The 27,640-nt window shown below is 40.2% G+C and overlaps 3 protein-coding genes across 13 annotated transcripts in view; 2 read left to right on the plus strand and 1 right to left on the minus strand.

Moving 5' to 3' along the window:
• Positions 1–5,147: 5,147 nt before the first annotated feature.
• Positions 5,148–7,465, plus strand: LOC142003122 (thiol S-methyltransferase TMT1A-like). The gene is made up of 2 exons (XM_074979813.1): positions 5,148–5,876; positions 7,083–7,465. Exons 1-2 carry the CDS (start codon positions 5,373–5,375, stop codon positions 7,317–7,319), a joined length of 741 nt encoding a protein of 246 aa, XP_074835914.1. The 5' UTR covers positions 5,148–5,372; the 3' UTR covers positions 7,320–7,465.
• Positions 7,466–8,729: 1,264 nt separating this feature from the next.
• On the plus strand, positions 8,730–23,392 carry TMPRSS12 (transmembrane serine protease 12). Of its 6 annotated transcripts, none has more exons than XR_012642824.1 (8): positions 8,730–8,862; positions 9,618–9,702; positions 11,085–11,356; positions 13,769–13,911; positions 16,175–16,505; positions 20,978–21,205; positions 22,697–22,889; positions 23,257–23,368. XR_012642824.1 is itself a non-coding variant. In XM_074980314.1 (6 exons), exons 1-5 carry the CDS (start codon positions 8,760–8,762, stop codon positions 16,460–16,462), a joined length of 891 nt encoding a protein of 296 aa, XP_074836415.1. In that variant the 5' UTR covers positions 8,730–8,759; the 3' UTR covers positions 16,463–16,505; positions 23,257–23,390. The 6 variants fall into 6 exon arrangements, 3 of the variants coding, with proteins under 3 accessions (XP_074836415.1, XP_074836416.1, XP_074836414.1); XR_012642826.1 differs by having other exon boundaries at positions 22,697–22,909; positions 23,257–23,354; XR_012642825.1 differs by lacking the exon at positions 22,697–22,889 and having other exon boundaries at positions 23,257–23,392.
• The window catches only part of ATF1 (activating transcription factor 1), a 32,288-nt gene continuing 22,834 nt past the window's right edge, over positions 18,187–27,640 (minus strand). For 5 of the 6 annotated variants that reach the window (XM_074980306.1, XM_074980307.1, XM_074980310.1 and 2 more), the window contains 3 exons: positions 23,491–23,673; positions 23,225–23,384; positions 18,187–20,982 (listed from right to left, as the gene is read on the minus strand). In XM_074980306.1, the coding sequence (XP_074836407.1) occupies positions 20,838–20,982; positions 23,225–23,384; positions 23,491–23,673 (488 nt within the window). In that variant the 3' untranslated portion in view covers positions 18,187–20,837. The remainder of the gene's footprint in view (positions 20,983–23,224; positions 23,385–23,490; positions 23,674–27,640) is intronic. The other variant, XM_074980308.1, reaches the window with a different exon arrangement.

The following is a 27,640-nucleotide window of genomic DNA, read 5'->3' on the forward strand; positions in this document are numbered from 1 at the left end:
ATTGTGTTACTGTTTTATTAATATATTTCCCTTTTTCTATTAAATATAAATGTGAGGGGGCACAATTTTATATTCTTGCCTCAGGTACAAAATTAGGTAGTTAGGGCTCTGCTCTTCCTCTCCCCGCCCCAGTTTTTGAATTGCCTTCAGTCTCCAAGTCTTCCTGAATTGTCAAAATGGGTTTCCGTCTGGAAAAGGTTGGGAACCCCTGGTTTACTGTATATGTCCTCAATTCTGTTACCACTAGGGGGAGTGGGTAACTCATTTTTGTAGTGGCTAGCCCCTGCACACTGTTTTTTTCCCCAGATTAGCATAAGACCAAATTCAGATCCGATAAAAATAAATGCAACTCTACTACAGTTCGACCAAGCTGAATATGGCCCATTAAGTCTAACCCAGAAGATCAATATTGGAACAAATGCATTTGACTCAGTAATTACTAGAAAAAAAGGCAACTACAGAAACAAGACCATACAAATGTTAACAAACTGAAATTAAACAAATTCACAACAAACTTGCAAGTGGTGCTGTGGGAGCCAGGTTCATCCACTGTCATTGGGGAAACCCCGGCCCCAGGAGCCGGGAGCCTGCACCCAGCCCTTCCCTGCGCTCCCCTGCAGCCGGGTTTGGGGATTGGGCGGGGCCGCAGCACAGGTGGTTCCCGAAGTTCCTAGCCTGAGCACCATGGGCCGCGTGATCAGGGGCCAGCGCAAGGGTGCCGGGTCTGTGTTCCGAGCCCACGTGAAGCACCGGAAGGGCCCCGCGAAGCTGAGGGCGATCGACTTCACCGAGTGGCACAGCTACATCAAGGGCATCGTAAAGGATATCATTCACAATCCTGGCCGAGGTGTTCCCCTTGCCAAGATAGCATTTCATGTTCATATCATGTGTCTGTTCATACCATGCGTTTATGAGTCAAATTTGAATATGTACGCTATCTCACAAATCTCTTGCTCTAATCTGAGTACATATTCACATTCAACACACGTGGTATGAACAGAGACATCAGCTACCTCACGCATTAGAAGGACTGCTTCCCTTCCTTTGATACTCGTAACTATTTAAGACAGGACAATTAACATCCCCCACCTCTCACCCCTTCCTTCAACTCTATTTGATTTGCTAGTTTTTTTATTGCATTTTTTTTATTTTTTGGCCCTCTGTACTTATATCAGTCTGTATTGGAAATAAAATTGATCTGAAGAAGTGGTCTGTCCCATGAAAGCTCATCACTGAATAAACTATTTTGTTAGTCTTTAAAGTGCTACATTTCTGCTGCTTTGTTTTGTTGGAGTACAGATTAATATGGCTACCTCTCTGATACTTTAGAAATGTGCCTCTATCTGTCCATCTGTCTGAGTCCATTTTTTCAAGAACTTCTTCTAAACAGTAGGGTTGTGTCTACACTACAAAAATTACTTCAAAGTTGCTTACTTCAAAGTTGAGCATCTACACACACCCGACTTTGAAGTTAAACTTCGAAGCAGCACACTACTCCATTCCCAGCAATGGAGTAAGGATGGCACAGAGTGGCCCTATAGCAGCAATGTGGGAAGTAGGTGGGTCAGGATGTGCTGGAAGAGGCTCAGATGTCTGTGGAGCACTCTCTCTATCCCTCCCTCCCATTTGCTGGAGACAGCCTGGGACTAAGAGAAGAGAGAGAAACAGCACCTGTAGACATAAGCTTTATTTGCTTGGCCCCATAGGTGGATGCACAGGAGACAAATGAGTGTGACTGTGATCAGCTGCCCCATCCTTAGCTCTGCTTCCCCCAGTCCCAGTGGAACAGGAGTGGGAATGGATAGTGTCTGCCTGCCTGCTGGTACCTTACTGAAACCCTTTTACCATTCATTCAATTCCTATCAAAACAAAAAAGCAGTCATGTAGCACTTTAAAGACTAACAAATAATTTATTAGGTGATGATCCACCTCTTCAGATACGTCCCACGAAAACTCATCACCTGAAAAATTGTTTCTTTAAACTTTAAAGTGCTACATGACTGCTTTTTTGTTTTGATAGAATACAGACTAACACAGCTATCTCTGTTACCATTCAAATCCTGATTGCTTATTCACACCCTCAGACTCTCTGTTTCTATTTCAAGTTGTATTATACTGAAATTTCTTGGGGCAGGGAGCCTTGTCCAAGGCTTGGTGTACACTAGGCAGGTAAGTCAACTGTAGACACACAATTCTAGCTATGGCAATTGCATATCTAGAATCAATCTGCAATTGACTTAGCTGGCCATCTTCACAGAAGGAGGTTGATGGGAGAAATTCTCCCATCAACCTCCCTTACTCCTTTCAATATTGAGTACAGAGTCGACTGCTGACGCCAGATAGTTTGCTTTCACATATCTCTACCAGGCACACAAAATCGAACTATGGAAGACTGACCCTGACTGGGTTGCTCGTCTGCATAATCTATATGTACCTTATGTTGTTGGGTGTTAATGTTGTCTATACTACACCAAGAATAAGGAAACTTCCTGCTTTCCCCACATATCCTGCAAACCTCATTCACTGTCTGGAAGTCACTGGGGTTCTTGCTGTTAATATAAGAAACTGAGAGTGTGTGATTATTGTAACTTGCAGTTTCAATCAGGCCCTTAGAGCACACCAAGAGTCTAAGCAAAACAAACCTCAAACTTAAGTCTACCTGAAAGCTATTCTCAATTAACACACAGCCCTTCCTCAAAATAGAGACAATAATTACAGCTAGGGTGCACCTACACTAGAAACTAACTTTGAAGTAGCCTGCAGAGAGTCTACACGTTTTTCCCTTAAATAAGGCTGCTTCTACACATGCCACCTCCCATCAGAGGTGGCATAGTAATGAGGCAATTTGAAGCAGGCTAATGAGGCACTAACATGCATATTCAACACCTCATTAGCATATTGACAGCCACATGAATTTCAAAGTGCAGACTTCGAATTGCAGATTGACAAAATAAATGGGGGCAGCTTCAAAATAAGTGCCCCACTTCAACATTCCCTTACTCCCACAAAACTAGATTGGAGTAAGGGAATATCAAAGTGGGGCGCTTATTTTGAAGCTGTCCCCATCCACACTGTCAATCTGCAATTCAAAGTCTGCACTTCAAAATTCGGGCAGCTGCCATTATGCTAATGAACCACTGAATATGCACGTTAGTGCTTCATTAGCCTGCTTCCAACTACCTCACTACCATGCCACCTCCGAAGGGAGGTGGCACATGTAGAAGCAGCCTAAGGGAGTCCAACCTCAAAGTCCTTACACCATTCCTGGGAATGAAGTAGTGCCCTATTTCGAAGTTTAACTTTGAAGTAGTGTGTGTGTAGATGCTCAACACTGAAGTCTGTTACTTCAAAGTTGTACTTTGAAGTAAGCAACTTTGAAGTTATTTTTGTACTGTAGATGTGGCCCTAAAGAGGGAAGGGCACTAAAAATGGAATTGCAAGATCTAGCTCACAGCTATATACACCACAAAAACAAAAGTCCTTCTACCTTTCCTCTAGTTACCATTTGCTGATTACACTTGTTTTCTTCACAGAGCTGAGCATGACAGAATTGACTTGGTACTAAATCAAGCAGCTACATATATAATTTACTGAAAATGTATTTTTCTGCAGCAAATGATTTCTCCCAGGAACCCTATTCAGATTTCACTGGGCATGCTGGTTCCCCTGGTATCATTGTTAGAGGGAAAGTCTTGCCACTGCTCACCATCCCCTGGATGTGCCAAAATATAGCTGCAAACACCATGGTATCCCTCCATGTACTTGAGAGGCTTGACAATTAAATTGCTGAAATAGGGGCAATGATCTAATTTTCTACCTGCCAGACACCAAAAGTTAGCTTCTTGCAGCCTGCACATTATTTGATTGTCTCCTGCAGTTTATATAATGATCCTGCAAAACCCACGTTAACAGAATCCATAGTATTTTCAAACAGCCTCGGGTGTCTCCTCAGTCATCATATGATTAGGCCATCTACAAAAACAACCAAACAACACTCTGTGTATAGGAATGTAAATTATCCTGAAACCTCATTTGTTTTTGCAGTTCCAAGCTGTATCTTATTTCGCTGCAGTCTAAAGTCAATGAAGAATAAGAAAGGCTATGGTTGTTACACAAAAACATAAGATATACAGGAACTTGTTTTAATCCAAAGTGTGTGTTTAAACGATAGCAAGCTTAAATATTCTGGCTGCTGGAACAAGGCAGAAATATTGAGGATTTTGGCTCACACTTGAGAAAAACTGATCTAAATGCTGCTTAAATGAATGTCTGTGTATACATACCAAAATTAGTTTCCACTTAGGAGTTACTTGGAAGGCGAAAATGTTGAGGGAGTATGACCTAGCAATTAGCAGAAGACACTAGAAGCCAGGATTCTTGAATTGAACTCTGCACTGATTCACTGCAAATCCTTAAGCTCAGTCACTTCACCACTTGTTCCATCATTATTCCACCTATTTATCTCCCACTTAGGCACTGAGAGGAGCTAGTTAGTATAGTGCTTTGAAAAAAATGCAGCCTACTAAAATAACATCTATGCAGCTGTATGTCTCAAGGGAAGGGACCTGGAGAAAGAGGTAGAATGGCACCTTCTCCCCCACGCTCATCATAGTGTGTAGTGGAGTGGTCTGGAGCCAGCTCACTCCATTCCCTTATGACAATGACAGTGGTGTGGGAACACGCTTTTAATTCCTGCTGCTGGTGCCAGACCCTCCACTAATGTTCTGGGCCATGTGGCTTGGGAGAAGTCGTAGAGTCCCACCACAGTCTGCCCCCTTAGCTCACAACTGCATGGCTCCACTTCCCACCAAATGTGAGTGCCAGGAGCAGTTCTCACCCCTCACCCCTTCTGAGCAAAGTGGCTGGAAGCCAGGGAGAGTGGAGCGACTTGGGCTGGGTCACCCTGCTTCTCACCACTGGTGAGTGTAACAGCAGGCTCAAACTCTGCTGCTGGCCCCAAGTCCCCCTGCCCACCCTGGCCTGGGATGGTTGCTCCAAACCATTCTATGGACAGGATGTCTCTGGCCCCAACATTGAAAATGAGACAGGGTTGCTTTAAGAGGGCAGAATCTTATCTGAAACTTGGTAAACAATTTTTTTTATGGATTGCAGCATGTTACGTCAATCAAGTTCCACACCGGAGCTTCCAGGCTGCGTCAGTTGTTCTTAAGGAAGCAGCTGGTCTTTTTTGCTCAAGTTTCAGTGAGGAACCTTATCCTGGATTTTGAAAGTAGCTGTAGAAGCCTGCTAGATCCATCTTGATCAGCACAGAGAACAGAAAACAATCCCAAGAGCAAACCAAGCTGCTTCACAGACTCGTTCTACCTAAATAAGAAAGCTCTTCTTGGGGAAGATCCCACTGAGAAGTGGGAATGGCAAAAGCAGTGGTCCTGTTTCTGCGGGTTTGTGTGCAGCTGCTTGCCCTACCCATATACCTTCTATCACTCCTGGGTATATGGGATCCATTCTGTAAGAAGATATTCTTTCCCTTTTTCATAGAGAAGATAACTGCAAGTTACAACCAGAAGATGTCAGGGCGCAAACAAGAGCTCTTCTGCAACATGCAGGAGTTTGCAGGCTCTTCAGGAAAACTGACATTGCTGGAGATTGGGACTGGCACTGGTGCCAATTTTCAATTCTACCCTCCTGGCTGTAAAATAACCTGCACTGACACAAACATCAACTTTCAGCGTGGCCTCTCCAAGAGCATGGCCCAGAACCAACACCTCCAGTTTCAGCGCTTTTTGGTGGCCCCAGGTGAGGACTTGAACCAAGTGTCAGACAACTCTATGGATGCAGTGGTTTGCACATTGGTCCTGTGCTCAGTGCAAAGCATAGACAATGTCTTGAAAGAAGTTTTAAGAGTACTCAGGCCTGTGAGTATTTAAAAGATATTTCCTATATTATTACTTATTTTACAGCCATTGGACCAGAGTCTTCATTGACCTTCAGCTTTTCGCCCCTTTGGTAATATAAAACTGCCAAAACTCTCATTTATCTGTCCAATTAACCTGGATTTATACCTTCGTTAGATACCAAACAGGTGCAAAGCAGTGGCAACATACTTGTCACTTGTCCCATTATTCATAGCCAATTATGTTTTGTGCATTTAATTCCCACTAACTTCAGTGGCAGTTGGGATACGTGCAATTTAAGGAAGAATTTTTTTCCCTGCAAGGGATTTTTTTAAAGGAAAAAAGGAAGCTCTCAATTCATCATGGTAAAAAAATCTCAGGTCAGTTAACACAGCCCCCCCTACCCCCCCAAAAAGTATTTTAATTTTACATGGGAGATATCAGAACATGGGTCATTCCCATCTACTCCAGACATAGATAAAATACAAGGTCAGTGAAGTTTAAAGTTTTAGGATGTTATAGGTGAAATAATAGAGCTTTCCTACATAGTATGGTCCTATGTATATAAGACCTAAGTTCTGCTAATCAGGAGAGCTAGGTTCTACTTTCTGCTGTGCCTCTTGAGGTTAAAAAACCAACAAAAAAACAAACAAACAAAAAACAAGAACAAAAACAAAAAAAAAAAACCATTCCTTGAATTCCATTCCCTGTCTTTATTTGCCCACAAGCTAAGCATTCTTTCTTGGTTAAAACCCCCTGTTCCCGATTCTCAATTGCTCCATTCCTGTGCAGGAATTTCAACCTTAAAAGTGAGATTTTTAAAAGTGATTTTAAGCAACCTAAGCATTCCCAATTCATTTCACTGGGATTTAAGCATCTCTCTCAGCTACTTTGAAAACCATACACTAGTTTTACTGTGAACAAAAGCAAACATCTTTTGCCTTTTTATAATGTATTGATATGGATTTTAAACACCATTGCAAAAATATGTATTTTTCTGTGCATTGTAAAATGTAAAGGATTAAAAGATTGGGGGGAGGAGATTGATTGAATATATTGATGCTGACTGAAATGCATGCAACGGAAGCCTCAATTCCAAGTATATACAATCCTGAGAGCAAAAAGGCAGAACAGAAACTGAATTTTAAGAGCACAAACAAAAGTTATGCAAACTGAATATCAACCCCTTTATATCTGAAATATTTCTAAATTGTTTTGTTTCCCCAGGGTGGGGTATTCTATTTCTTAGAACATGTGGCTGCAGACTCTTCAAGCTGGAGCTATTTTTGGCAGGAAGTTTATTATCCAACTTGGAAACTTGTATTTGATGGATGCTGCCTGACAAGAGAGACCTGGAAAAACCTTGAACAGGCCAAGTTTTCAGAAATAAAGTTACGGCACATACAAGTGCCATTACACTGGACTCCAGTTAAGTCTCATATTATTGGATATGCTATAAAATAATTCTATGCTGTTACATTTGCTTTGCAATGTTTGCTTCTGTACAAATCATCTAGTTAATTTACTTGTGTAATTAATGTGAAGAATCTGAAAAATGGGTCTCACCCAAGAAAGCTCATTACCTAATAAATTTGTTAGTCTTTAAAGTGCGACAGGACTGCTTGTTGTTTGTGAAGTTACAGACTAACATAGCTACTCCACTGAGACTATGTGATTAGTGGCCACTCTTAAAGAGCAAAATATACACTACTCCTAAGATTTCAGTACAAGCAATAACATGACTATACTTCAGTCATTTATATTTCTGATTCAGAAGTTAAGCCCAGTGGCAGCAAACCCAGTATCCAGACATCTTTAGAAATAAACATGCTACAGATAAGAGGCTGTGTGCAGGTCAATTACTGTAATTTGGGACATACTGGCTTTGTCTACACTAGCTCCCTACTTTGAAGTTTTTCTTAATCCTGTGAGAAAGTCTACCAGTTTGTGAGATATTTTTATACTGTTAATTACCCAACTAATTGAATGATTAAGAAATTATACTGTGAATCAATGTTGACTAAACAGGTCTGAAGGATACAATTTCTTCATGGTTGAAATCTTGGTCTTAATAAAGTCACAGGACTTTTTTTTGCCTACTGACCTCAGTGGCGCCAATATTTCACCCTCTATATGTAGCAATACTGCCTCTGTATTATGATTGCAAGAGATATTACAGGCAAAACAGGAAGTATGACTTAGCATTTGGATGGGAGATTACTGAAACTCCTACCAAAGGTCTCAAAGGGCAGCCATTTTTCATCATAAAAGTTCATGACCTAAATAGCATGCTAGCATCTACAGTGCTACAGAAATGCTGCTTATTTGTGAACCTACAGAAGGTGCAGGGCTCTGCCAATCTCTCTCGTGATCTTGATCTTTGTTGAGACATTTTGTTTTTCTACTTCCAATTACCGAGAATGTTACTGAAAAACCTGTGACCACTCTGACCAGTTCTTGTGCTGCAGCTACCCCTTACTCTCTCCCTGTCCGAAATCCACAGAAGTTAGTTCACTTTTGCACCCCCGCTTCCCCATGCACCTGTTTTCTCCTAAGCCTTGTCCCCACCAGTACTCCCCCTTCCACCAAACCTGCCGCTCCTCCTTTTGACCCCCTAGACCCTCCCAGCCTCCTTCCCTAGTCTCACTGTACTGACACAGGCCTCTGTCTCCGTGAAGTGTCCCTCAGGCCCGACACTGGACCCTGCCAGCTCTCCTACCTCACACACCCACACTGCGCCTGCGCCTGCGCGCCCGCCCGCGCCCTTCCCTTTTCCAAACGGCCGCCCCAGCAGCGGCACGCGACCGGGACGTGACGTATTTCCCCGGTCACGTGGCCGGCATCCTCACGCTGGCGGTAACCGTTGAACGAGAACAAACGGCCATTTTGTTTGCTCCCAGGACGATGGCGCTGAGCCTCTGTGTCGCCGCTGTGGTGGCGGGGGCGCTGATGGCGTTGCGAGCAGGCTGTGGCCGCTGGGCCCTAGGCACCTGGAGCTCCGCGAGCAGTAAGATTCCCGCGGCTGGGAGGTCGTGTAGCCTCAGGCGCCTCGTAGCCCCGAGAGCCACGCCCGCCTCCGAACAACATTTCCCATTTCGCTCTGGTGCGACTGCACTTGCGCACGGGGGCTTCCTACCGAATAATTTCATGGCCCATGAGTCTGTGCGACACGCCGGGCGTCTCCAGCCGTGACATGCTCGCCAGAGACACGTGAACGTGAGCTCAGGGGAATCGGGGGACTTCGAAGTAGGCGGGGTCCTTTCGAAAAGGAGCCCCGTCCGCACGCGCCGTGCGGCGGCAGCCCGCACGCTAATGAATCGCTGAATATGCATTTCAGCGCTTCGTTAGTAAACTTCAAAAGGGCCATTTGCGTGGCCATTTGGAAGTTGGGGGCACGTGTAGACGTAGCCATAAGCACAATATCACATAAGAGACTACAAATACCTACTTCTGTGCAACTGTTTGTGTATATTTTTAAAGGTAGTTGGTCCCTGATTCAGCAAAGCACTTGACAGCTATATGTATTTTCGGACACTTGCCTAAAATGATTCCTATTAAGCAAACCACTTAAACCTAGACTCATTATGAAGTGATGGACTTGTGTGTGCTGAGAACTCAACTGAATCAGGGCTCTAAACAGAAATGCAAAAAAAATGTGCAATAACATTGGCAAATCTTTTATAAAACTCATGCAGAAAAAACCTAGAAATATACAAAATCTTCATATTGCAATGTGAACGGTTGATTGTGTTTTGTTTGTAGTGTGTGGAGAGCGGGTGCTGGTGGATATGATCTCAGGACCTCGGATCATAGGTGGACATGATGCACAGCTTGGAGCATGGCCATGGCAAGCTAGTCTCCAAGTTTACCAATATGGTGTAGGATTTAAACATCTGTGTGGTGGATCTTTAATTAATGAGTATTCAGTGCTGACAGCAGCACATTGTGTTAGACGACAAATGTATGTATTCAGTTCTAAATCCTCTTTAGTTAAGTGTGAGAGAGATCACCTGCCATAGATTAATTTTAAATCCCATCAGCGTCATTAGTGAGCAAAATGGAGGCCCAGATGCTACGTTCTGTGAATCAGTGGGAGTTTTGCCAGACTCACATGGATTGAGTTCTAAGGTTGTAGAACAATTATTATGCATTAAACACCAGACTCCTATGTCCCAATATTCCCTAGTGTTGGTGCGTAGAGGAAGCACTTAAGACATTCTATGCAACTTAAGCCCATCAGTGCCTTCCCTCCGGGCTCAAAAGGTCTTTTGCCAAAGTAATTGTGTTTGGTGGCCTCTGCTTCCTCAGCGTGGCTGAAGGTGGGCGTACCACATCAACAGTGCTAACAGCGAGGACAGGTTTAGGAGTGGCCTGAGGTTTTTGGCTCAGATTCTTTAATATTTTTTCAGGTTTTGACTGGAAGTTTAATTTTTTTTCCCCAGGAATGTTTTTCCCCAGGTCAGTTCCGCTGTTCAGTAATCTCTGTACTGCACTAATGAAATGTTGCAATATTTGGATAGCAAACATTGCAGTGGATTTTTCAGTTTTTCTAAACTATGCTACTTCATCTCTCTTATTCTGCAGCTAAGTTGTAAAACTTTTGTTTAGAAAACTGACTTTCAGAAGCTAAACTTTCATTTATATTATAGTAATGATTTACTAATCTACTGACGCCTTCATAGACAGGCCCCCAGAGCTATTGTAATTTATAATGGGTACCTCTCCAGCCCCAGAACAGGCCAGAACCTTGAGGGTGCAAATGTAGCTCAATGACACTTTTGCTTCTGTCCGGCTTTAGGTTCTGTGTTGCATCTCTTAGAATCTCCCCTCTAGACTTTCTTCTTACAGATGTGGTTTTCATGATTTTTTCTTTTACTGTCAAAATTCCATGTTTCTTTCACTAAGCATTTAACCTTTCTAAGGAAAAAAAAATCTCTGCATGTTTTCTGCTAAATAACTCTGCTGACCTACATAGGTATAGCTGGGAAGCCAGATGAATATTGATCTGAATTTGCTTTGCCAGATATGACAAATGTTTGGTAATCTGTGTAGTCAGTTCAGCTATCTCGTATTTTAATCATGAACTTGTCCTAAATATATTTAATTTGGAATTTTGAAAGCATGTTGTTAAATGTGCTTTAGCTAAGAACAAAACAGGTTTTAAAGAATGCAAGCATGTAATTTATTTATTTTACCGTAGTTGTGAGAAATGAATTGTTTCTCTTTTAGGGATCCATACTACTGGCAGGTTGTGATTGGCATTCATGATATTTCCAGACCTGAGGGACACACCGTGAAAAGAAGTGTTAGAGAAATTATTGTCCATTCAGAATTCCGGATAGACACATTTGAAAATGATATTGCATTATTTAAGCTATATAAATCTGTAAGCTATAATGACTATATTCAACCCATCTGCTTACCGTTTGCTCACTTTCATCTAAACATCAACAACCAAACAAAATGTTTCATAAGTGGTTGGGGAAGTATTTCAGAGAAAGGTAAATGTTTGCCTGTTTGTTTTTTATTTTCATTTTTTAAACTGGTGAAACAAGCTGTAGCTAATTTCAGGTAATGTGAGCTTACTTGCTGTGAAGGTATTATTTAAAGAATGTGATTTTGTTTTGAGCTTAATGGGTAGGCTTTTTTTTTGTTTGCTTTTTTGTTTTTTTTTTAACCATCTTTTGGGCATTTCTTTCCTAGATACTACTGCCGTTCATGCTCTTTTTGACTTTATTCCAAAGGTTTTGCTGGGAGTCTTCTGGAATCATGCGTGATCTCCTGGAGGCTCCTGAAGCCAAACTATGAGATTTGCTTTTAAAAGTCTGATGGTATAGTAGGGCTCAGGCAGGCTCTTTACTTTCTCCAGCCTTGCACCACTTTGGGGTGGTACCGTGGCAGGGGCGGGGGCAAGGCAATGGTTATTAGTCAGTTGGCAACACTGTTTTGAAAGGCATCCCACTTTTAATTACAGGAACCATGACATACTCCTACTGCCTTCATTTTATCCAGAGAAAGAATTTTGATGAAGTGTGAAAGTTTTATTACCTGGAATAAGAGTTCCATTAAAACTCTACCTATGGGTCACAGTTTCTTAAGACTAGGAATTTTTTTTTTTTTTTTTTGCATGAAAAGTCAAAATGAAGAGAACAGACTACTTTTTGGTGCAGCTCAGCCCTGTTTAAGAAAGTCAGCTTGCCTTAGCACATAACTTGTTTGATTAAATTGCAGTTCTGCTAACATTGGGAAGCTGTGTGTTCACTTTTGTTGTATACAGTTTTCAGCGTTTATAAGTAAAAAGTTAATTTATCTACTGCTCAGCAGCTCAAACTCACAGACATGCCTGAAAGTCAAGCTGGGTTCAAAGTTCTGTGTCTATCTTTGGTAAATCATTCTGCAAGTCCAAGTCAGTTATATGGCCACTGAAGGTAACCTAGGGCCAAACAAGTGTAACTGAGGACTTAGTTTTGCCTGTAGGCTTTTGTCCAAGCATAATGTACAAGAAGGAATGAACTGAGCTTGACTTATTGATTCTCGTTTCAGTTCCAGACATTAGTGCTTTGCAAGAGTAAATTATATATAGAAAGATTGAAGCTATGAAGGGTTCCAAATGGGTTGTGGGGCTGGCAGGTCTGCACTGGATGCTCTCCTCTAAACGCCACTGAACATTGACTCAGTGTGCAGTGACTTTCACAGTGGAACTGCCTCCATAAGGGATGGTACTTTGACAGTGTCAGGTGCTAAGTACTAATTTTTCTGCCTCCCCAAAAAACCAAACCAAACCAACAAAAACAAAAAAAAAGCCCCTTAGCGTCCTAAAAACTAATGAATTTATTTATTAGGTAATGAGCTTTTGGGGTAAAAATCTCCCTTCTAGACATACCAGGCTACTGTATTCAGGTGTCAGGCCCTGGTGCTTTTAAGTTTCCTTCAGTTGACCAGAGTGCAGGCACCAGCTCTGGAGCAGATCCTGTTTCACAACCCTTCTGAGCTGAATGGCACTCCTCCGCTTAGGCCCTGCCCTGTCCAAGTGCATCAGCTCTAGGACTAGTGCCATTTCCCCCAGACTCCCCAGTAGCACAGAACACTCTTTTCCAGAATTCCACCTTGTAGGCAACTCTGGCTTACACTTCACTTTTTCAGCAACACATGACAGTAGATGCAAAGAGACACACAAAGGATAGCGTGCAAACTATACAGACTATACAATTCCCTGCCTCACACGTGAGTCTGTAAGGCTTTGCTTTTAAAAAAATCTGTCACTAAAACCTTTTGTTGTGGTGATTATGCTTTTGGGGAAATTCTACTCATTTAGACTGCAGATCCCAGCAAAGACGTTAGAGCTGTGGCGGGCTGCCTGTGAGTGATACAGGCAGGTTGTTTACCATGCATCTTCAAGTATGGATGCCTGCAACTGCCATTGGATGCAGTTTGCTGTTGCCACCAATGGGAACTGCAGAAAGTGATGCAGGCCTCAGGGACTTGCTGGCCTCCACTTCCCTCATCTCCTGTTGGCTGGGAATTGTGAAGCATGGCCAAAGGGAGCTGCAGACAACTGTCCCTGTGGACCTAAGATAAACAACCTGTCTGGTAGCCCGTGAGCAGCTTACCCTGATGCACTACATCTGGGCTACACTAAGTTACAGAAAACTGAGTTAGCGAATGCCTAGCTTCAGTCAGTATGATTTAAGGACTCTCCATCATTGTGCTTGTTCTGGAAGAGAAATCAGGCATTCAGTAATGAAGCAGGTTCTTAAAGCCAACTATTATACATAAACAGCTTCCCCAGATTGTCTCACATTCTTAATTTTAGCATTAGAAGTAGTCCCACTGAACTAAAAAAATTAAAAATGTGTGCACTAAAGTATTACAGTTGTAGCAAAATGGTTCATCTTCTGTATGTTCTGTTACAGGGGAAGGCTCACCTATATTACAGGAAGCGCAAGTAGCCATTATTCCTTCTGATATTTGTAATGGTTTTGAATGGTATTCAGGGATAGTTAATAATAATATGTTGTGTGCTGGCTTTGAATCTGGAGGTATCGATAGCTGTCAGGTAAGACTCAAAGTTTCTATTTTCAAATGTAAAAAGAACAAGAAGTGCTATGGTAACTTATAGACTAACAGATATATTGGTGCATAAGCTTTTGTAGGCAAAGACCCACCTCATCAGGTGCATTGATGAAGTGGGTCTTTGCCCACGAAAGCTTTTCAGCGTCGAAGACCCACTTCATCATATGCATTGATGCCTGGTCAGAGGCTTCTTTTTGTACATAAGGCTCATGCTGCTGGTTTTGGATGGGCTGGTGAGAGATGGGACGACTTCTTCACTTGCAGGGGCCTCTCCTGAGGTTAGGTCACACCACCTCCAGTAACCACTCCAGGTTACAGGAACCAGTGCAGAAATAAGGATGGCATGGTATAATATTACTACCTTTACTGCTGTGGCACTGCCTTTAGAGCTGGGCTCTCAGCCAGCAGCCACCGCTTTCCAGCGGCTCAGCTCTAAAGACAATGCAGAAGTAAAGATAGCAACACTACAGCTAACTCCCAGTAGCCTTGAGACTCCCCATACTCCTTTTTTGAGTTGAGAAATGCTGGTGTCTCCTGTGAAATCTGTATTATATATGATAGAAATACACACACACTGAACCAGATTTCATGGTCTGTGACATTTTTCTCAGCTGTGACTTTGATAGAGTCCTATTTATTTACTTTCGCCACATCAGTCACGATTTTATAGCGCTCTATCATATCCTCCCTTAGTCACTGAAACACAAAAGCAGTCCAGTAACACTTTAAAGACTAACAAAATAATTTATTAGGTAATGAGCTTTTCTGGTAGTTGGTCCCTCATCACCTAATACATTATTTTGTTAGTCTTCAAAGTACTACTGGACTGCTTTTTTGTTTTCAAAGTATATAGACTACCACAGCTCTCTCTCTTACCATTCTGTCCCTTAGTCATCGCTTTTCCATGCTGAAAGTGTCAATCTTATGGAGGATACTTACTGTATGGGTCTGTTTATGCTGCCAGGGTCATATATTCCACATAGGCCGTGTCTACACTAGCCCCAAACTTCAAAATGGCCATGCAACTGGCCATTTTGAAGTTTACTAATGAAGCGCTGAAATACATATTCAGCGCTTCATTAGCATGCGGGCGGCCGCGGCACTTCGAAATGGACGCGCCTCGCCGCTGCGCGGGTCGTCCCGACGGGGCTCCTTTTCGAAAGGACCCCACCTACTTCAAAGTCCCCTTATTCCCATGAGCAGATGGGAATAAGGGGACTTCGAAGTAGACAGGATCCTTTTGAAAAGGAGCCCCGTCGGGACGAGCCGCGCGGCGGCGAGGCACGTCAATTTCGAAGTGTCGCGGCCACCCGTATGCTAATGAAGTGCTGAATATGTATTTCAGTGCTGCATTAGTAAACTTCAAAATGGCCATTTGCATGGCCATTTCGAAGTTTGGGGCTAGTGTAGACACAGCCCTAGAGTGGTTACATATCTTGCGACTCTGTAACATGGCAGCCAGGCTTCATCAAATACTGATTAAGATTTAGTTCATGCCACAACTGATACAATGGTCTCTTCCAACCCTAATCTATGTTTTTATGACCTGGAATCATTATTGGTAAAATTTAACAATGAAAGGAACATTTAAGTAATGAGATGTACCACACAAGGTAGAGGCTGAAGATGTCTTATTTAACTTCTTCAGTAAAGATGCTGTATTTAAGTCCATTTGATTTTTGCTAGTTTTGCCATCAGGATTCAAGCCAAAAGGTGTTAGTTTGCAAAAGGACTTCAAGTTTTGGCCCTTACAGAGGCGATATTGGGTCCGTTAATATGAGAGATTCTTCTCTAAAATTAAAGGTGAACTTGTATTCACAAGAATTCTATCTACCATGCTTTCCACCTCCTGCAGCAGTCTTTCTTCAAACAGGCTATTTGGGAAGTGAGAGGGAGATTATAAACCATTACTGTAAATTCAGAGGAGCTCAACACTTACATGCATATGTACATAGTTCAGATAAATAGAATTTAAACTGAGTTATTAGTACATATCTTTAGGAAGATGTGTATGCTAAAATGTGGGCCTATAAGAAATCTACCATATGTCTCACCATCAGGCCAGGTTCAGGTTACCAGACGCAGATGTTTTGTGATTCATCCACATATTTTGGAAATAAATGTTTTCTTTTTACCATTATTAAAAGTTAACTGTAAACTTAATTCTAATATTGGTGCTTGAGAATGTCAAAATACTAGGGGGAAAAAAATCAAGGTGAATGTGTCATATTTTTTTTTCTTGTTAGGGAGACAGCGGGGGACCATTAGCATGCTATAACCTAGATACCAGCAAATATTATCTGATAGGGATTACCAGTTTTGGATTTGGGTGCGGCCGACCCAGACTTCCTGGGATCTATGTACGTGTCTCTCAGTACAAAAGGTGGATAAATGCTCATCTTTTGCTGTCCAACAATGGCAGCAGGACCCTGAGCATTACACTCTCTCTGATCTTCTTGACTCTGGGATGGACAGCACACTATGATTTGATTGTACCTAGAGACTTCCGTGGCCTCTCGCAGATTGCCACTTGAACTCTGGATGAACAGGTGGCACTCATGGTTTCAGTGAATGTGTGTAAGTGTTACTTATTAAGTAAAAGGCACCATCTTTTTCTTTGATCTAGCCAACCCAGCTATTTACACAGCCTGTTATAAAGCATTGTTATGAAATATCTATTAATTATACTTTTTACTTATACCTAATGAGATACTGTACAATTGCATTCATAGATTCTGTGGGGCTTGAACTTTATAGGCATGACGAAAACCAGCCTGTTGTATAGAATGTTATAAAGTTATAGCTCATTAAATAAAGACTTACTAAAGAAAACGTGTAGGACCATCAAAGACTGGCACAACATAGTGGTCTTTTAAAGAGACATTGTCATGTGATTGTTCAGTAGTGTACTAAAGCATTAGTATCTTTAAAATCTTTCCACTTGGATATAGATTTGATTTTGTTCATTGAAAAAATATTCCTGGCATATTTGTACATCTTGTACATCTGTCTGTCAATATAGTTTTCTAGAAAAGATTTTGGGTTACAAGGACACTCCCATAACATTGAAACGTAACTAATAAAAATTGTTAAAAGCAGTTTCAGGTAAATATATATGCCCAAGTCCTCTAAAAACATAGTGATTTTACAATCATACTTTTATATTTTGTTCTTTGTAATACAAAGAGATGGAAATACCTGACAGACAATCGGAACAGTCACACTTTAAAGGTAACTGCACTGTTCCCCCTTTGGTCCACTCCAGACATGCCCATTCAGGTCTCCAGCTGTCATCCCTCTGTCAACAGGGACTCGTCTCCCATTCCCTTATTAGGTGTTGTAGGGCTACAAATTTCTGTCATACCTGTTATTCCCAGCAAGCCAGTCTGCATAAAGGCCAGCACCTGGGCTGTGCCTTCTAAGGACAATGGCAGCATTTGTATCACGAACCACACAGCACTTTTTGTACAGAATACATTTATTGTAAGAACAAAAAAGCATACAGAGAAAACATGTACAACTAATAAATGTTCCTGTATGTACCAAAAGGTCACCCATCCGTTTATGGAGCCCTAAAACCAAAGTCTTTCCACGAGGCAGGTTGGGGCCTCCATTAGACAGAGGATCCTGTTGGCTGAATAAAAGTGAAGGCCCTGAGTCAATTCCAGCTCAGCTTTTTATTGAAAAACACTTTCTTTGAGTGTCTCTCTGGAAAACCCAGTTTTAACCAGTATATCTGAACACTGGGCGGTGTTTCTCTGCAGTTATTTGCATTCCCATGGGTAATTACCCTCAACAGTGTTTTGTTCTTGTGGGAGTTATGAGAACTCTGCCCCCGCAGAGTGGAACCCAGGGAGACAAAACCATTAATAAGTTCAATTCAGTGGTCCCCAAAGATACTGTGCAAGACTGTAGTTATCTGTTACAAGAACTATGCAAAAAACACATTTTTTTTTCTATTACAGTAATGGGTAGGCATTGATTTTTAACAGCACGTGCTTGAGCATTTACAAATAGAAAGGGATTGTTAAAATTAACTTGTGCTCCCTCTCCTAGATGACTAATAGCAAATCATATAGTATTTTCTAGTTCTAGGTAGTGGTTAAAGTTATTAAAAAAATAAAATAAAAAAGCTGGACCACAGAAGAAATTCTCCACATTGTGATTCTGACTGATGAAATTTTGGACCTAAGTTACTCAACAGTAACACTTTAACCTTAAAATAAATATAAATATCAATAAATGAGGAACATTAGAATTGTATTTTGGGGATCTTTATTACTGAGGTTAAGAGTTGCAACCACCTGTTTGTTTCAACAAATCTTTACAATTCATATGAAGTAAGTGGCTATATTTGGAGATAATCAGACCTATAATATGTTATACCTCTTTGCAAAATCACTTCCTCCTGAAAAGTAATCTCTCAAAGAACAAACCGATATAACTACTTAATAATTTCACAATAAAGTATATACCTAAGCTACTTCTTCCCAAACACTACTACATCAACAGGATTAATTTGACTGCTGTTTTTCTCTCTGGCAGTAATAAATGCCGTTCAGCTGCAGAACAGGAATCAGCTACCATTTTTTGTACCTTAATGATAATTGCCAGCCATTTCCTTTTTAAAAAAATCCTTTATGACAAAAGAAGACATTTAAAAAGCACAGCAGTGGCACAAAGTTGGGAGTAAAATACTGCATAGAAGAGTTTGAAGTTAGTTTCAATTACAGGAAAGAAAATGCTTAAAACTTCAATACTGAGATGGTCTGATTCTGCCTGCAGATACAAGCCTGTCTCCATTTGTGTTTATTGAGAGTAGTGCACATATATTCTGTTTGACCAAAGAGTCCAGTCCTGTTGAAGTGCTCATTATCCTGAGCTCCATCAAATTTAATGGAAGTTTTGAAGCACTCAGAACCTCCTAGCCAAGCAGGATTGAGTGCCAACCATGCAATTTTTTCTAATGCTAGAAAATAAATGCATGTCACACATTTCACAAAGATTTTTTTATCTGAGTGGGAATTTTAGTCTATATTTCAGTTCTATTTAAAACATCTGTATTGCAAAAAAAGGTCCCATAATAGTCACGTATTTCTATTAGACTTCAAAAATACAAAATATTTATCTAGCCCACTAACAACTCAGTTGTGGAATTCAGAGTCTGATGCTTGGCAGGAACCTTATTGTAGTAATAAAATAAACAAATACATTTTAAAATTTCTTTCAGGACTGAGCTAGTACAACTCACTGATGGCCTTACCACATATTAGTAACATAGAACATGGCACAATTCCCATTGAAATAATGGCAGGAGTATCCTACCCTACCTACAGAAAAGAGTATATTCACTGTTTCTGTAATAACCATAACATACAAGTATTTTATTTATATTCAAAAGTCCTGATCATGTCAAACATCCTTTAACTTTTACTTGAAAGAAAAACCAAAATGATACAAGTAGGATCCCTGATAGTATTGTTGCAATACACTCAAGCATGTGCATTTTTTACTGAATATGGAAAAAAAAATGCTAGTCTGTTTCCCTAACAACATTTGTTAGGATTTATTTTAAGGTCAGTTGTTTACATGCAAAGACAAAGGCAATTCAAATATTTTCCACTCCAAAGAGGATCTAATTTTACTTTGTGCCAACCCATAAAAATATATAATCAATCTCAGACAAAATATCTATTTGTTATTAAAACGAACTGTATAAACAGTTAAATACACATATAAACTCAATTTTAGAATTTGTAAAGGTAATAGTTTACTTATAAAAATATACCAGCCATCTCTTTTCAATAGAGTATTTTCTTACAAAGACGCCATAACTTGACAAAATATTGCCTACCTTACAAAAGTAGTCTGGTAATTGTGCACTTTTTAAAATTTATAAACCCTATATTAGAATCCTAATAACCCTTTGGTATGTAACTATAGCTTTTTAATATACTGTTCCTTTTTATTTTGGTCTGTAAACTTTTCAATTAAGCACAGCATGGTCTCCAAACAGAATAAGTAATACATGTTCAGTTGTATATATAATCAGCACACAATTTATTTTTCAATTATAGTTTATCACACCCAGTAACCAAGAACAAAACTATTTAAAAAGCATTCTCTGAGAACTTTTGTTCAGCTCTACCCTTTCTACTAAAATGTAGGTTTAAAATAACTGGATGTGTTGAATGCTCTCAAGAAGTGAACATCTTATTCATGTGCCTTGGACACCTTCAGGATTAGCTCTGAAAAACCATTTTCCCATTGCCTTCTGTAAAACTTCTCCAACTTTGATAAACACAGCAAACATTTTACAAAACAAAAAACCTCACCTTTAAACAGATTGCCAGATGAGAAGAGTAAACATAATTTATACTTTTAGCAAAAGTATTAGTTTCTCTTTATCGTCTACACCTGTAAATTAGAATTTACAGGTTGAAATAAAAAATATTTACATACAAATAACTGAAAGAAAATAAAAGGATCACAAAAAAAAATTAAAACCTATACTGGTTATATATGTTGTTAATAATTTTCAACTAATGGCAAGGATTCCATCTCATCCACATTTTAACTGTAATTATATATTACTGCTATTATCAAATTAATTTGTATTTCAGAAAATTCAAATCACTTGTCTGATTAAAACATGCTTGTCCTTTTTATTGCTGATGTAACCTTGACTTTAGTGATGTTTCCAGTTCTGCCAGCAGGAGTTGTTTTGATTTTTTTAAAAACTTTTTGTAGCTTGTCACTAATGTAAATAAAACCTTTATAGTCTTTAAGTTGTGAAATCTCGGTAGAAAAGTTCCATTTTTGACCTTTCATTTAGTTTTTAAAAAAATTCAGTATAAAAAATTTTCCACTGAAATTTAGACAGTCCACAAAAAGTTGTGTCTCCTTTTCTTACACATTTTTATGGCAGTAAAGATCTTTCAAAGTTTTTAGCTCCTCAATTAGAGTTTTGTTTTGATTTTCCAGGACTGCTACACGATTTTCCAGACATTTAACATATTCTTTCTTCTTTCTACGACATTCTCGTGCAGCTTCCCTGAAATCAAAAGGCAGAAGTTGTCAATTACAGTCCATCATTGGGTATTGAGTCACTCATTTTTTCCTCTAAATCCTGATTCCATTTGAAACTACCAATCTCACCTCAGGAGAAGAAAATCTCTACAAAAAAACTAATTGTTCTGATCATACATGAAGCATTGAAATCAAAGAACAAGATCAAAACAAAGCAAAAATACCCTAAATGCTTTGCTTTTCTAAAGGTAATGGTCCTTTTCTTTATGAGCATCAGAAATGTTACACAGTTGGTCTATCGCAAACCAAAAATACAGCACTGGTAAAAAAAAAAAAAAATCATTGGTTTCTAGAATGTTCTGCATCTCATGCTTCTCAAGAATTACATGATATATGTTACACTAAATAATGTGTGCAGATGTCAAAGGAAGTTTCACTCTAGAACAAGTAAATTGAAAGAAATTATGTCTCAATATATATGCATTCAGAAATTTAAAAGGAGACATCATACACACCAGAGTAGTCTGAACTGAATATTATAAACAAACAAGGTTAGGATACAATAAACAAGGAGTTTTTATTTACTTATGGACATTAGTTAAAAAAAAACAAAACTGAAAAACTACAGGACAGTTAAAGAAAATGAAATGTTTGCTTAAACAAAAATGGGTTATTTATGGAGGGGAGGAGGGAAGAAATCATATTTTCCTCCAATTTTTCTGAGGCAAAATCTTTAGTATGTCTGGGTCTAGCTTTCAGAGATTTATTTCCTAGTGACCCTGGGTATACAATAAATAATGCATAGATGACACAATTATTGAAATTATGTGGGGCTGTCAGCTTGACACTAAGAAAAACAGACGAGGTGGGTGAGCTTTTTACTGGACTATCTTCCATTGGTGAGAGAGAGAAGCTTCAAGCTTTGCAGAGCTCTTTTTCAGGTCTGGGAACTAACTCATAGCTACAGTACTTAATCTTTCTGATAGCCTGGGACTGACATAGCTATAACAGCACTGCATTGTTAAGTATACAAAACAAAGTGAAAAGAGAGGAAGCTTTTTTTATAATGTCATAATGTATATTAATAAGTAATAGAACACATGAATATAGTTCAATGATTAAATGTTAAACAGCTGTCACTCTGCTGACTACCCTTCTCTGGTTGGCAGAAAGGAATGGTCTTTCAGGCATTTGGTAGAGATGTTTCAGGCAGACTGACTACTGTCAAGGTAGAAAGAGATCGGAAAGATCCCTGCAATTCACTATGATCACACTGTTGCTTTTAGTAATAACTAGAATATAAGTTGTGGTGTGAAGGAGAGATAATAAATAATTAAAGGTTTGTATTAGAATTAGATAGACTGCAAAGGTAATTATATCCCTGGGTCTATGTGAAGCACTTATGTAATTCTTGGAGGGGGAGTAAAGGAGTGAATGGGCAAGGAATGTGAGTATTTGAAGAGAGATCAAAACCTGAAGTTACCTCAGTATCCAGATGACCAAAGGGGGAGTTAAAGACTTGGGGGGTGCCAAGACACCATTGAATGGGCCCTCAGTAAAAGGTAGACTGGTGCAGGAAAGACAGACAGCCTTGGAGTAAAGGTAAGCACCCCTAACTAAGATAACACGGCTTGGAACAACACTTGAAGAGAGGCATCAACATGCTGACACTGCATGACAATGAAAAGCAATTTCCAAATAAAGAGATGTTACACAAACTGATTGTGACTAATTAACAGCTGACAGAGCACAGCACAGAGAATGGAAGAAAAGTCCTGTAAACAACGGTGTCTTGCATGGGTCTTCACTTCTCATTTGTCAAGTTTGGAGCACTGGTCTGGACTGGAAGAATGCCCGCAATTCTCTCCCTACACGCCCCAGTCTTGGGATGTAAACGTGGTTGGCCAGTGAACAGATGTGCACCACAGATTGGTAACTGTAACATCGACAAGGTGGTTTGGGCATGTGTGAGGGGGAAAGGGGGACATATATTGCACTGTATGCTTATGCTTGAATAATGTTACATGATCAATAAATGTGGCGTGGCATTTTGCCTTATCCCCCGAGAAAAAGTAATGTGTAATTATTTCAAGTAGTAGACTTACATGTAACCGAGGTAAAAATAATTTTCAGACAGAATTGGTTTTTTAAGGTGACTGTGTACCTCTAAGGTATTTGCCATATGAAGTTATATTTTAGCATGCTGTTCAATAATCTAACTGCAGCTACCAAGCTGGCTATAGAGCAGAACATAGGGATTTACATACCTGTTCTTCATGAGCCTTATTTCTCGTTTCAGCTGTGGATCATCTGTCTTGGTTGTCTGAGACATAAGAGTGACAGGAGATGTCATCACAACAGTCTGTGGGAGGGAAGTCGTCGTCGGAGTGGTGCGGATCTGATATGTCTGCATATCTCCAGCTGCAGCTGTTAATACAGCAGAATAAGTTACATTAAAAGGAAAAAAAAATCTTAGAAAGTGACAATTCTATAAGGGACAGTATTCCTAAAGGTTTTTGTTATGCATACTCACTCTGCACTACCACCTGATTGCTTGGCACAAGTATCTGCTGACCATCCGATGTCTGTGCATATTGCAGTATTGTTGTCCCAGGCTGAGTGCCACCAGCATTTGTCATTGTTAACGTCTGCAAACCCTGTACACCATCTGTACCTGAACTGGCCAGCTGCAGTGCTCCATTTGGGGCAATGGCAACTTCAAAGAAGAGAAAGCAAAAAGATATGATAGATGTACAGAAAATGTTCTCTTTCTGGCACTGCACTAAAGTCTGTACAAACACATCCACTTCCGAACAGGCAATCTCCTATCTTAAATTGGTACTTTAAAAAGCTGTATCTGTACCACAACATTTCCTTACATATGATACTAACATCTGGTAGGAAATTATATTGAATAAATTTAAACAAGTGAATTTATTTTTCAGGATTGGTGCTCTTTATTTACTGTTTTGAATTTCACATCGCTTGAAGATTGAAAAGAGACTAATCAGCTTCTGGTTATTTTCAGGCTCACGCACAAATGCAAAGCTGCAGTGTGTGGGTTGTAAACATACAGGGAAGAATTAATGTTTAGAAATAGCTTTATATTCTCCCCCACTCCACCAATGTCACAGAAATATCTAGTAGCCTTAGGTTTTATAAAACCTCGCTAATGCACATCTTCAGTCTTTGTCTTGAACCAAATCCAACCATTCTGGTTTCACTGACAGAACACAGAGACTAAATGAGTCATGCCAGCTATAGGTTTCACTGACACTGTAAGTCCAAAGGCTGAGGCTTATTTGCATATATATTTATACAATTACACAGAGTGGCTTGCACCCATGAAAAATTCACTATGGACTTGTCTACACTTGCCCCCAACTTTGAAGGGGGCATGTTAATCAGGGTGATAGGAGATTACTATTGAAGTGCTGCAGAGCAAAGGCACTTGCAAGTGCCCGTGGTTACATACATGCTGGCACTTCAAAGTGGCCACAGGGGAGAATTAGCCTAATGAAGTGCTGTGTATTCACAGCAGCACTTCATCAGTAATCTCCCATTGCCCTGATTAACATGCCCCTTTCAAAGTTGGGGGCAAGTGTAGACCCAGCCTATGTGATTGAAATGATGCTTCCTTTCCTCCTCCCCACCCTCTGCTCCTACCTGAATAGCTCGCTGTTGACTGACTAGATTGTGACACTGTCAAGTAGTGAGATTGTGACATCAGACACTGTGGGTAGGGGAGAGGATGGTGGTTGCAGCAACATATGTCGCAACTATTATACGTAGACATTTTTGGTAATTAAAAAGAAATGCAGAAAATTTTTGTATTTCTTTGTATATTCTTTTAACTCCAAAAACAACACAGTCCTGATTTAAAACAAAATAAAATAAACATACATCAACAGCAACTCCTCTTATCCTTAAGGGGAAAGTGTCTTTCAATGGGAGTTGCTGAGTGCTGAGCACATCTGTAAATCAGGTCACTTTATTTACATGCTTGCATGGGAGCTAGAGAGTTGAACTCGTCTGCACACTTGAAAATGTAGCCTACAAACTTTTTGAATTTTTGATTTGTTTCTCCTATTTTTAACATGATATCAAAACAAGATTAAATATTTAATCTGTGTACTTTACTAAATCACCCAAATAGTTTACATTCTAAACTACTTGACTAAGAGGGAAAACAATTGAAGACAACTGGCAGTTCTTCAAAGGGGGCATTTATTAACCTGTGCAAAAGCACACTATTTCAATGCATAAAAAAAGATAGGAAGTAAAGCAAGACACCATGCAGGCTTAACTAGGCAATCCTGAATGACCTAAAAATCAAAAAGGAGTCCCATACAAGTGGAAACTAGGTCAAATTACAAAAGGATGAATATAAACAAATGACACAAATAATTAGGGGCAAAATTAGGAAGGCGAATGCACAAAAGTGAGCTCAAAATAGAATCATAGAATACTAGGATTGGAAGGGACCTCAAGAGGCCATCAAGTCCAGCCCCCTGCCCCAATGGCAGGACCAAGTATGGTCTAAACCATCCCTGATAGACATCTATCTAACCTGTTCTTAAATATCTCCAGCGATGGAGATTCCACAACCTCCCTTGGCAATTTATTCCACTGTTAGACCACCCTGACAGTTAGGAACTTTTTCCTAATGTCCAATCTAAACCTCCCTTGCTGCAGCTTAAATCCATTGCCTCTTGTTCTACCCTCAGAGGCCAAGAAGAACAAGTTTTCTCCCTCCTCCTTATGACTCCCTTTTAGATACCTGAAAACTGCTATCATGTGTCCCCTCAATCTTCTTTTCCCAACTAAACAAGCCCAGTTCTTTCAGCCTTTCTTCATAGGTCACATTCTGTAGACCTTTAATCATTCTTGTTGCTCTTTTCTGGACCCTCTCTAATTTCTCCACATCTTTCTTGAACTGTGGTGCCCAGAACTGGACACCATACTCCAGCTGAGGCCTAACCAGTGCAGAGTAGAGCGGAAGAATGACTTCTTGTGTCTTTTTCACAACACACCTCTTAATGCATCCCAGAATCATGTTTGCTTACTGCTGACTCATATTTAGCTTGTGGTCCACTATAACCCTTAGATCCCTTTCTGCTGTAGTCATTCCTAGACAGTCTCTCCCCATTCTGTATGCGTGAAACTGATTGTTCGTTCCCAAGTGGAGCACTTTGCATTTGTCTTTATTAAACTTCACCCTGTTTACCTCAGACCATTTCTCCAATTTTTCCAGATCATGTTGAATTATGACCCTATCCTCCAAAGCAGTTGCAACCCCTCCCAGCTTGGTATCCTCTGCAAACATAATAAGCATACTTTCTATGCCAAAATCTAAATCATTGATGAAGATATTGAACAGAACCAATCCTAACACAGACCCCTGTGGAACTCCACTTGTTATACTTTTCCAGCAGGATTGAGAACCATTAAGAACTACTCTCTCAGTAAACTTATCCAGTCAGTTATGCACCCACCTTATAGTAGCCTCATCTAAATTGTATTTGCCTAGTTTTTTTATAAGAATATCATGTGAGACCGTATCAAATGCTTTACTAAAGTCTAGGTATACCACATCTACCGCTTCTCCCCTATCCACAAGGCTCATTATCCTATCAAAGAAAGCTATTGGATTTGTTTGACATGATTTGTTCTTTACAAATCCATGCTGGCTGTTCCCTATCACATTACCACCTCCCAAGTGCTTGCAAATGATTTCTTTAATTACCTGCTCCATTATCTTTCCTGGCACAGAAATTAAGCTGACTGGCCTGTAGTTTCCTGGGTTATTCCTATTCCCCTTTTCATAGATGGGCACTATATTTGCCCTTTTCCAGTCTTCTGGAATCTCTCCTGTCTCCCATGACTTTCCAAAGATGATAGATAAAGGCTCAGATATCTTCTCTATTAGCTCCTTCAGTATTCTAGGATGCATTTCATCAGGCCCTGGTGACTTGCAGACATCTAATTTTTCTAAGTGATTTTTAACTTGTTCTTTTTTTTATTTCAACTTCTAACCCTACCCCTTTCCCACTAGCATTCACTATGATGGGCATTCCTTCATCAACAAAGAAGTCATTAAGCATCTCTCCCATTTCCAAGTTCCCACAGAGACATAAGAGTAACCTCCATAGGGTTAAAAACCTCCATCCCTTGAGGTTTTTAAGTCCCGGCTGGACAAGGTCCTGGCTGGGATGACTTAGTGAGGGTTGATCCAGCTTGAAGCAGGGGGCTGGACTAGATGACCTCCTGAGTTCCCTTCCAGCCCTGTGATTCTGTAACAAGAAAACATTCTATAAATGTATTACAAAGGAGAAGAACCGAAGACCAGGTAGGTCCATTGTTTATTGAAGAGAGAAAAACAACAGAAAATATGGACATGGCAGATGTGCTTAAAACCTTTTTTCAGTTTTCACCAAGAAGGCTGGTGGTGACTGAATGCCTACAACAGTGAATGCTGGAAAAAAGGAGCTAGGTTCAGAAATTAAAATAGGAAAGGAAGGAGTTAAAAATTACTTAGATGTCTTCAAGTCACCAGAGCCTGATTGAAATGCATCCTAGAATACTCAGAGTTGACTGAGATGGTTTCTGAGCCACTAGTTATCATCTTTGAAAAGTCATGGCAGATGAGAGCGATTACAGAAGACTGGAAAAAGGCATATAGT

This window comes from Carettochelys insculpta, chromosome 29, assembly GCF_033958435.1.
Source record: "Carettochelys insculpta isolate YL-2023 chromosome 29, ASM3395843v1, whole genome shotgun sequence".
Taxonomy (NCBI): Eukaryota; Metazoa; Chordata; order Testudines; family Carettochelyidae; genus Carettochelys; species Carettochelys insculpta.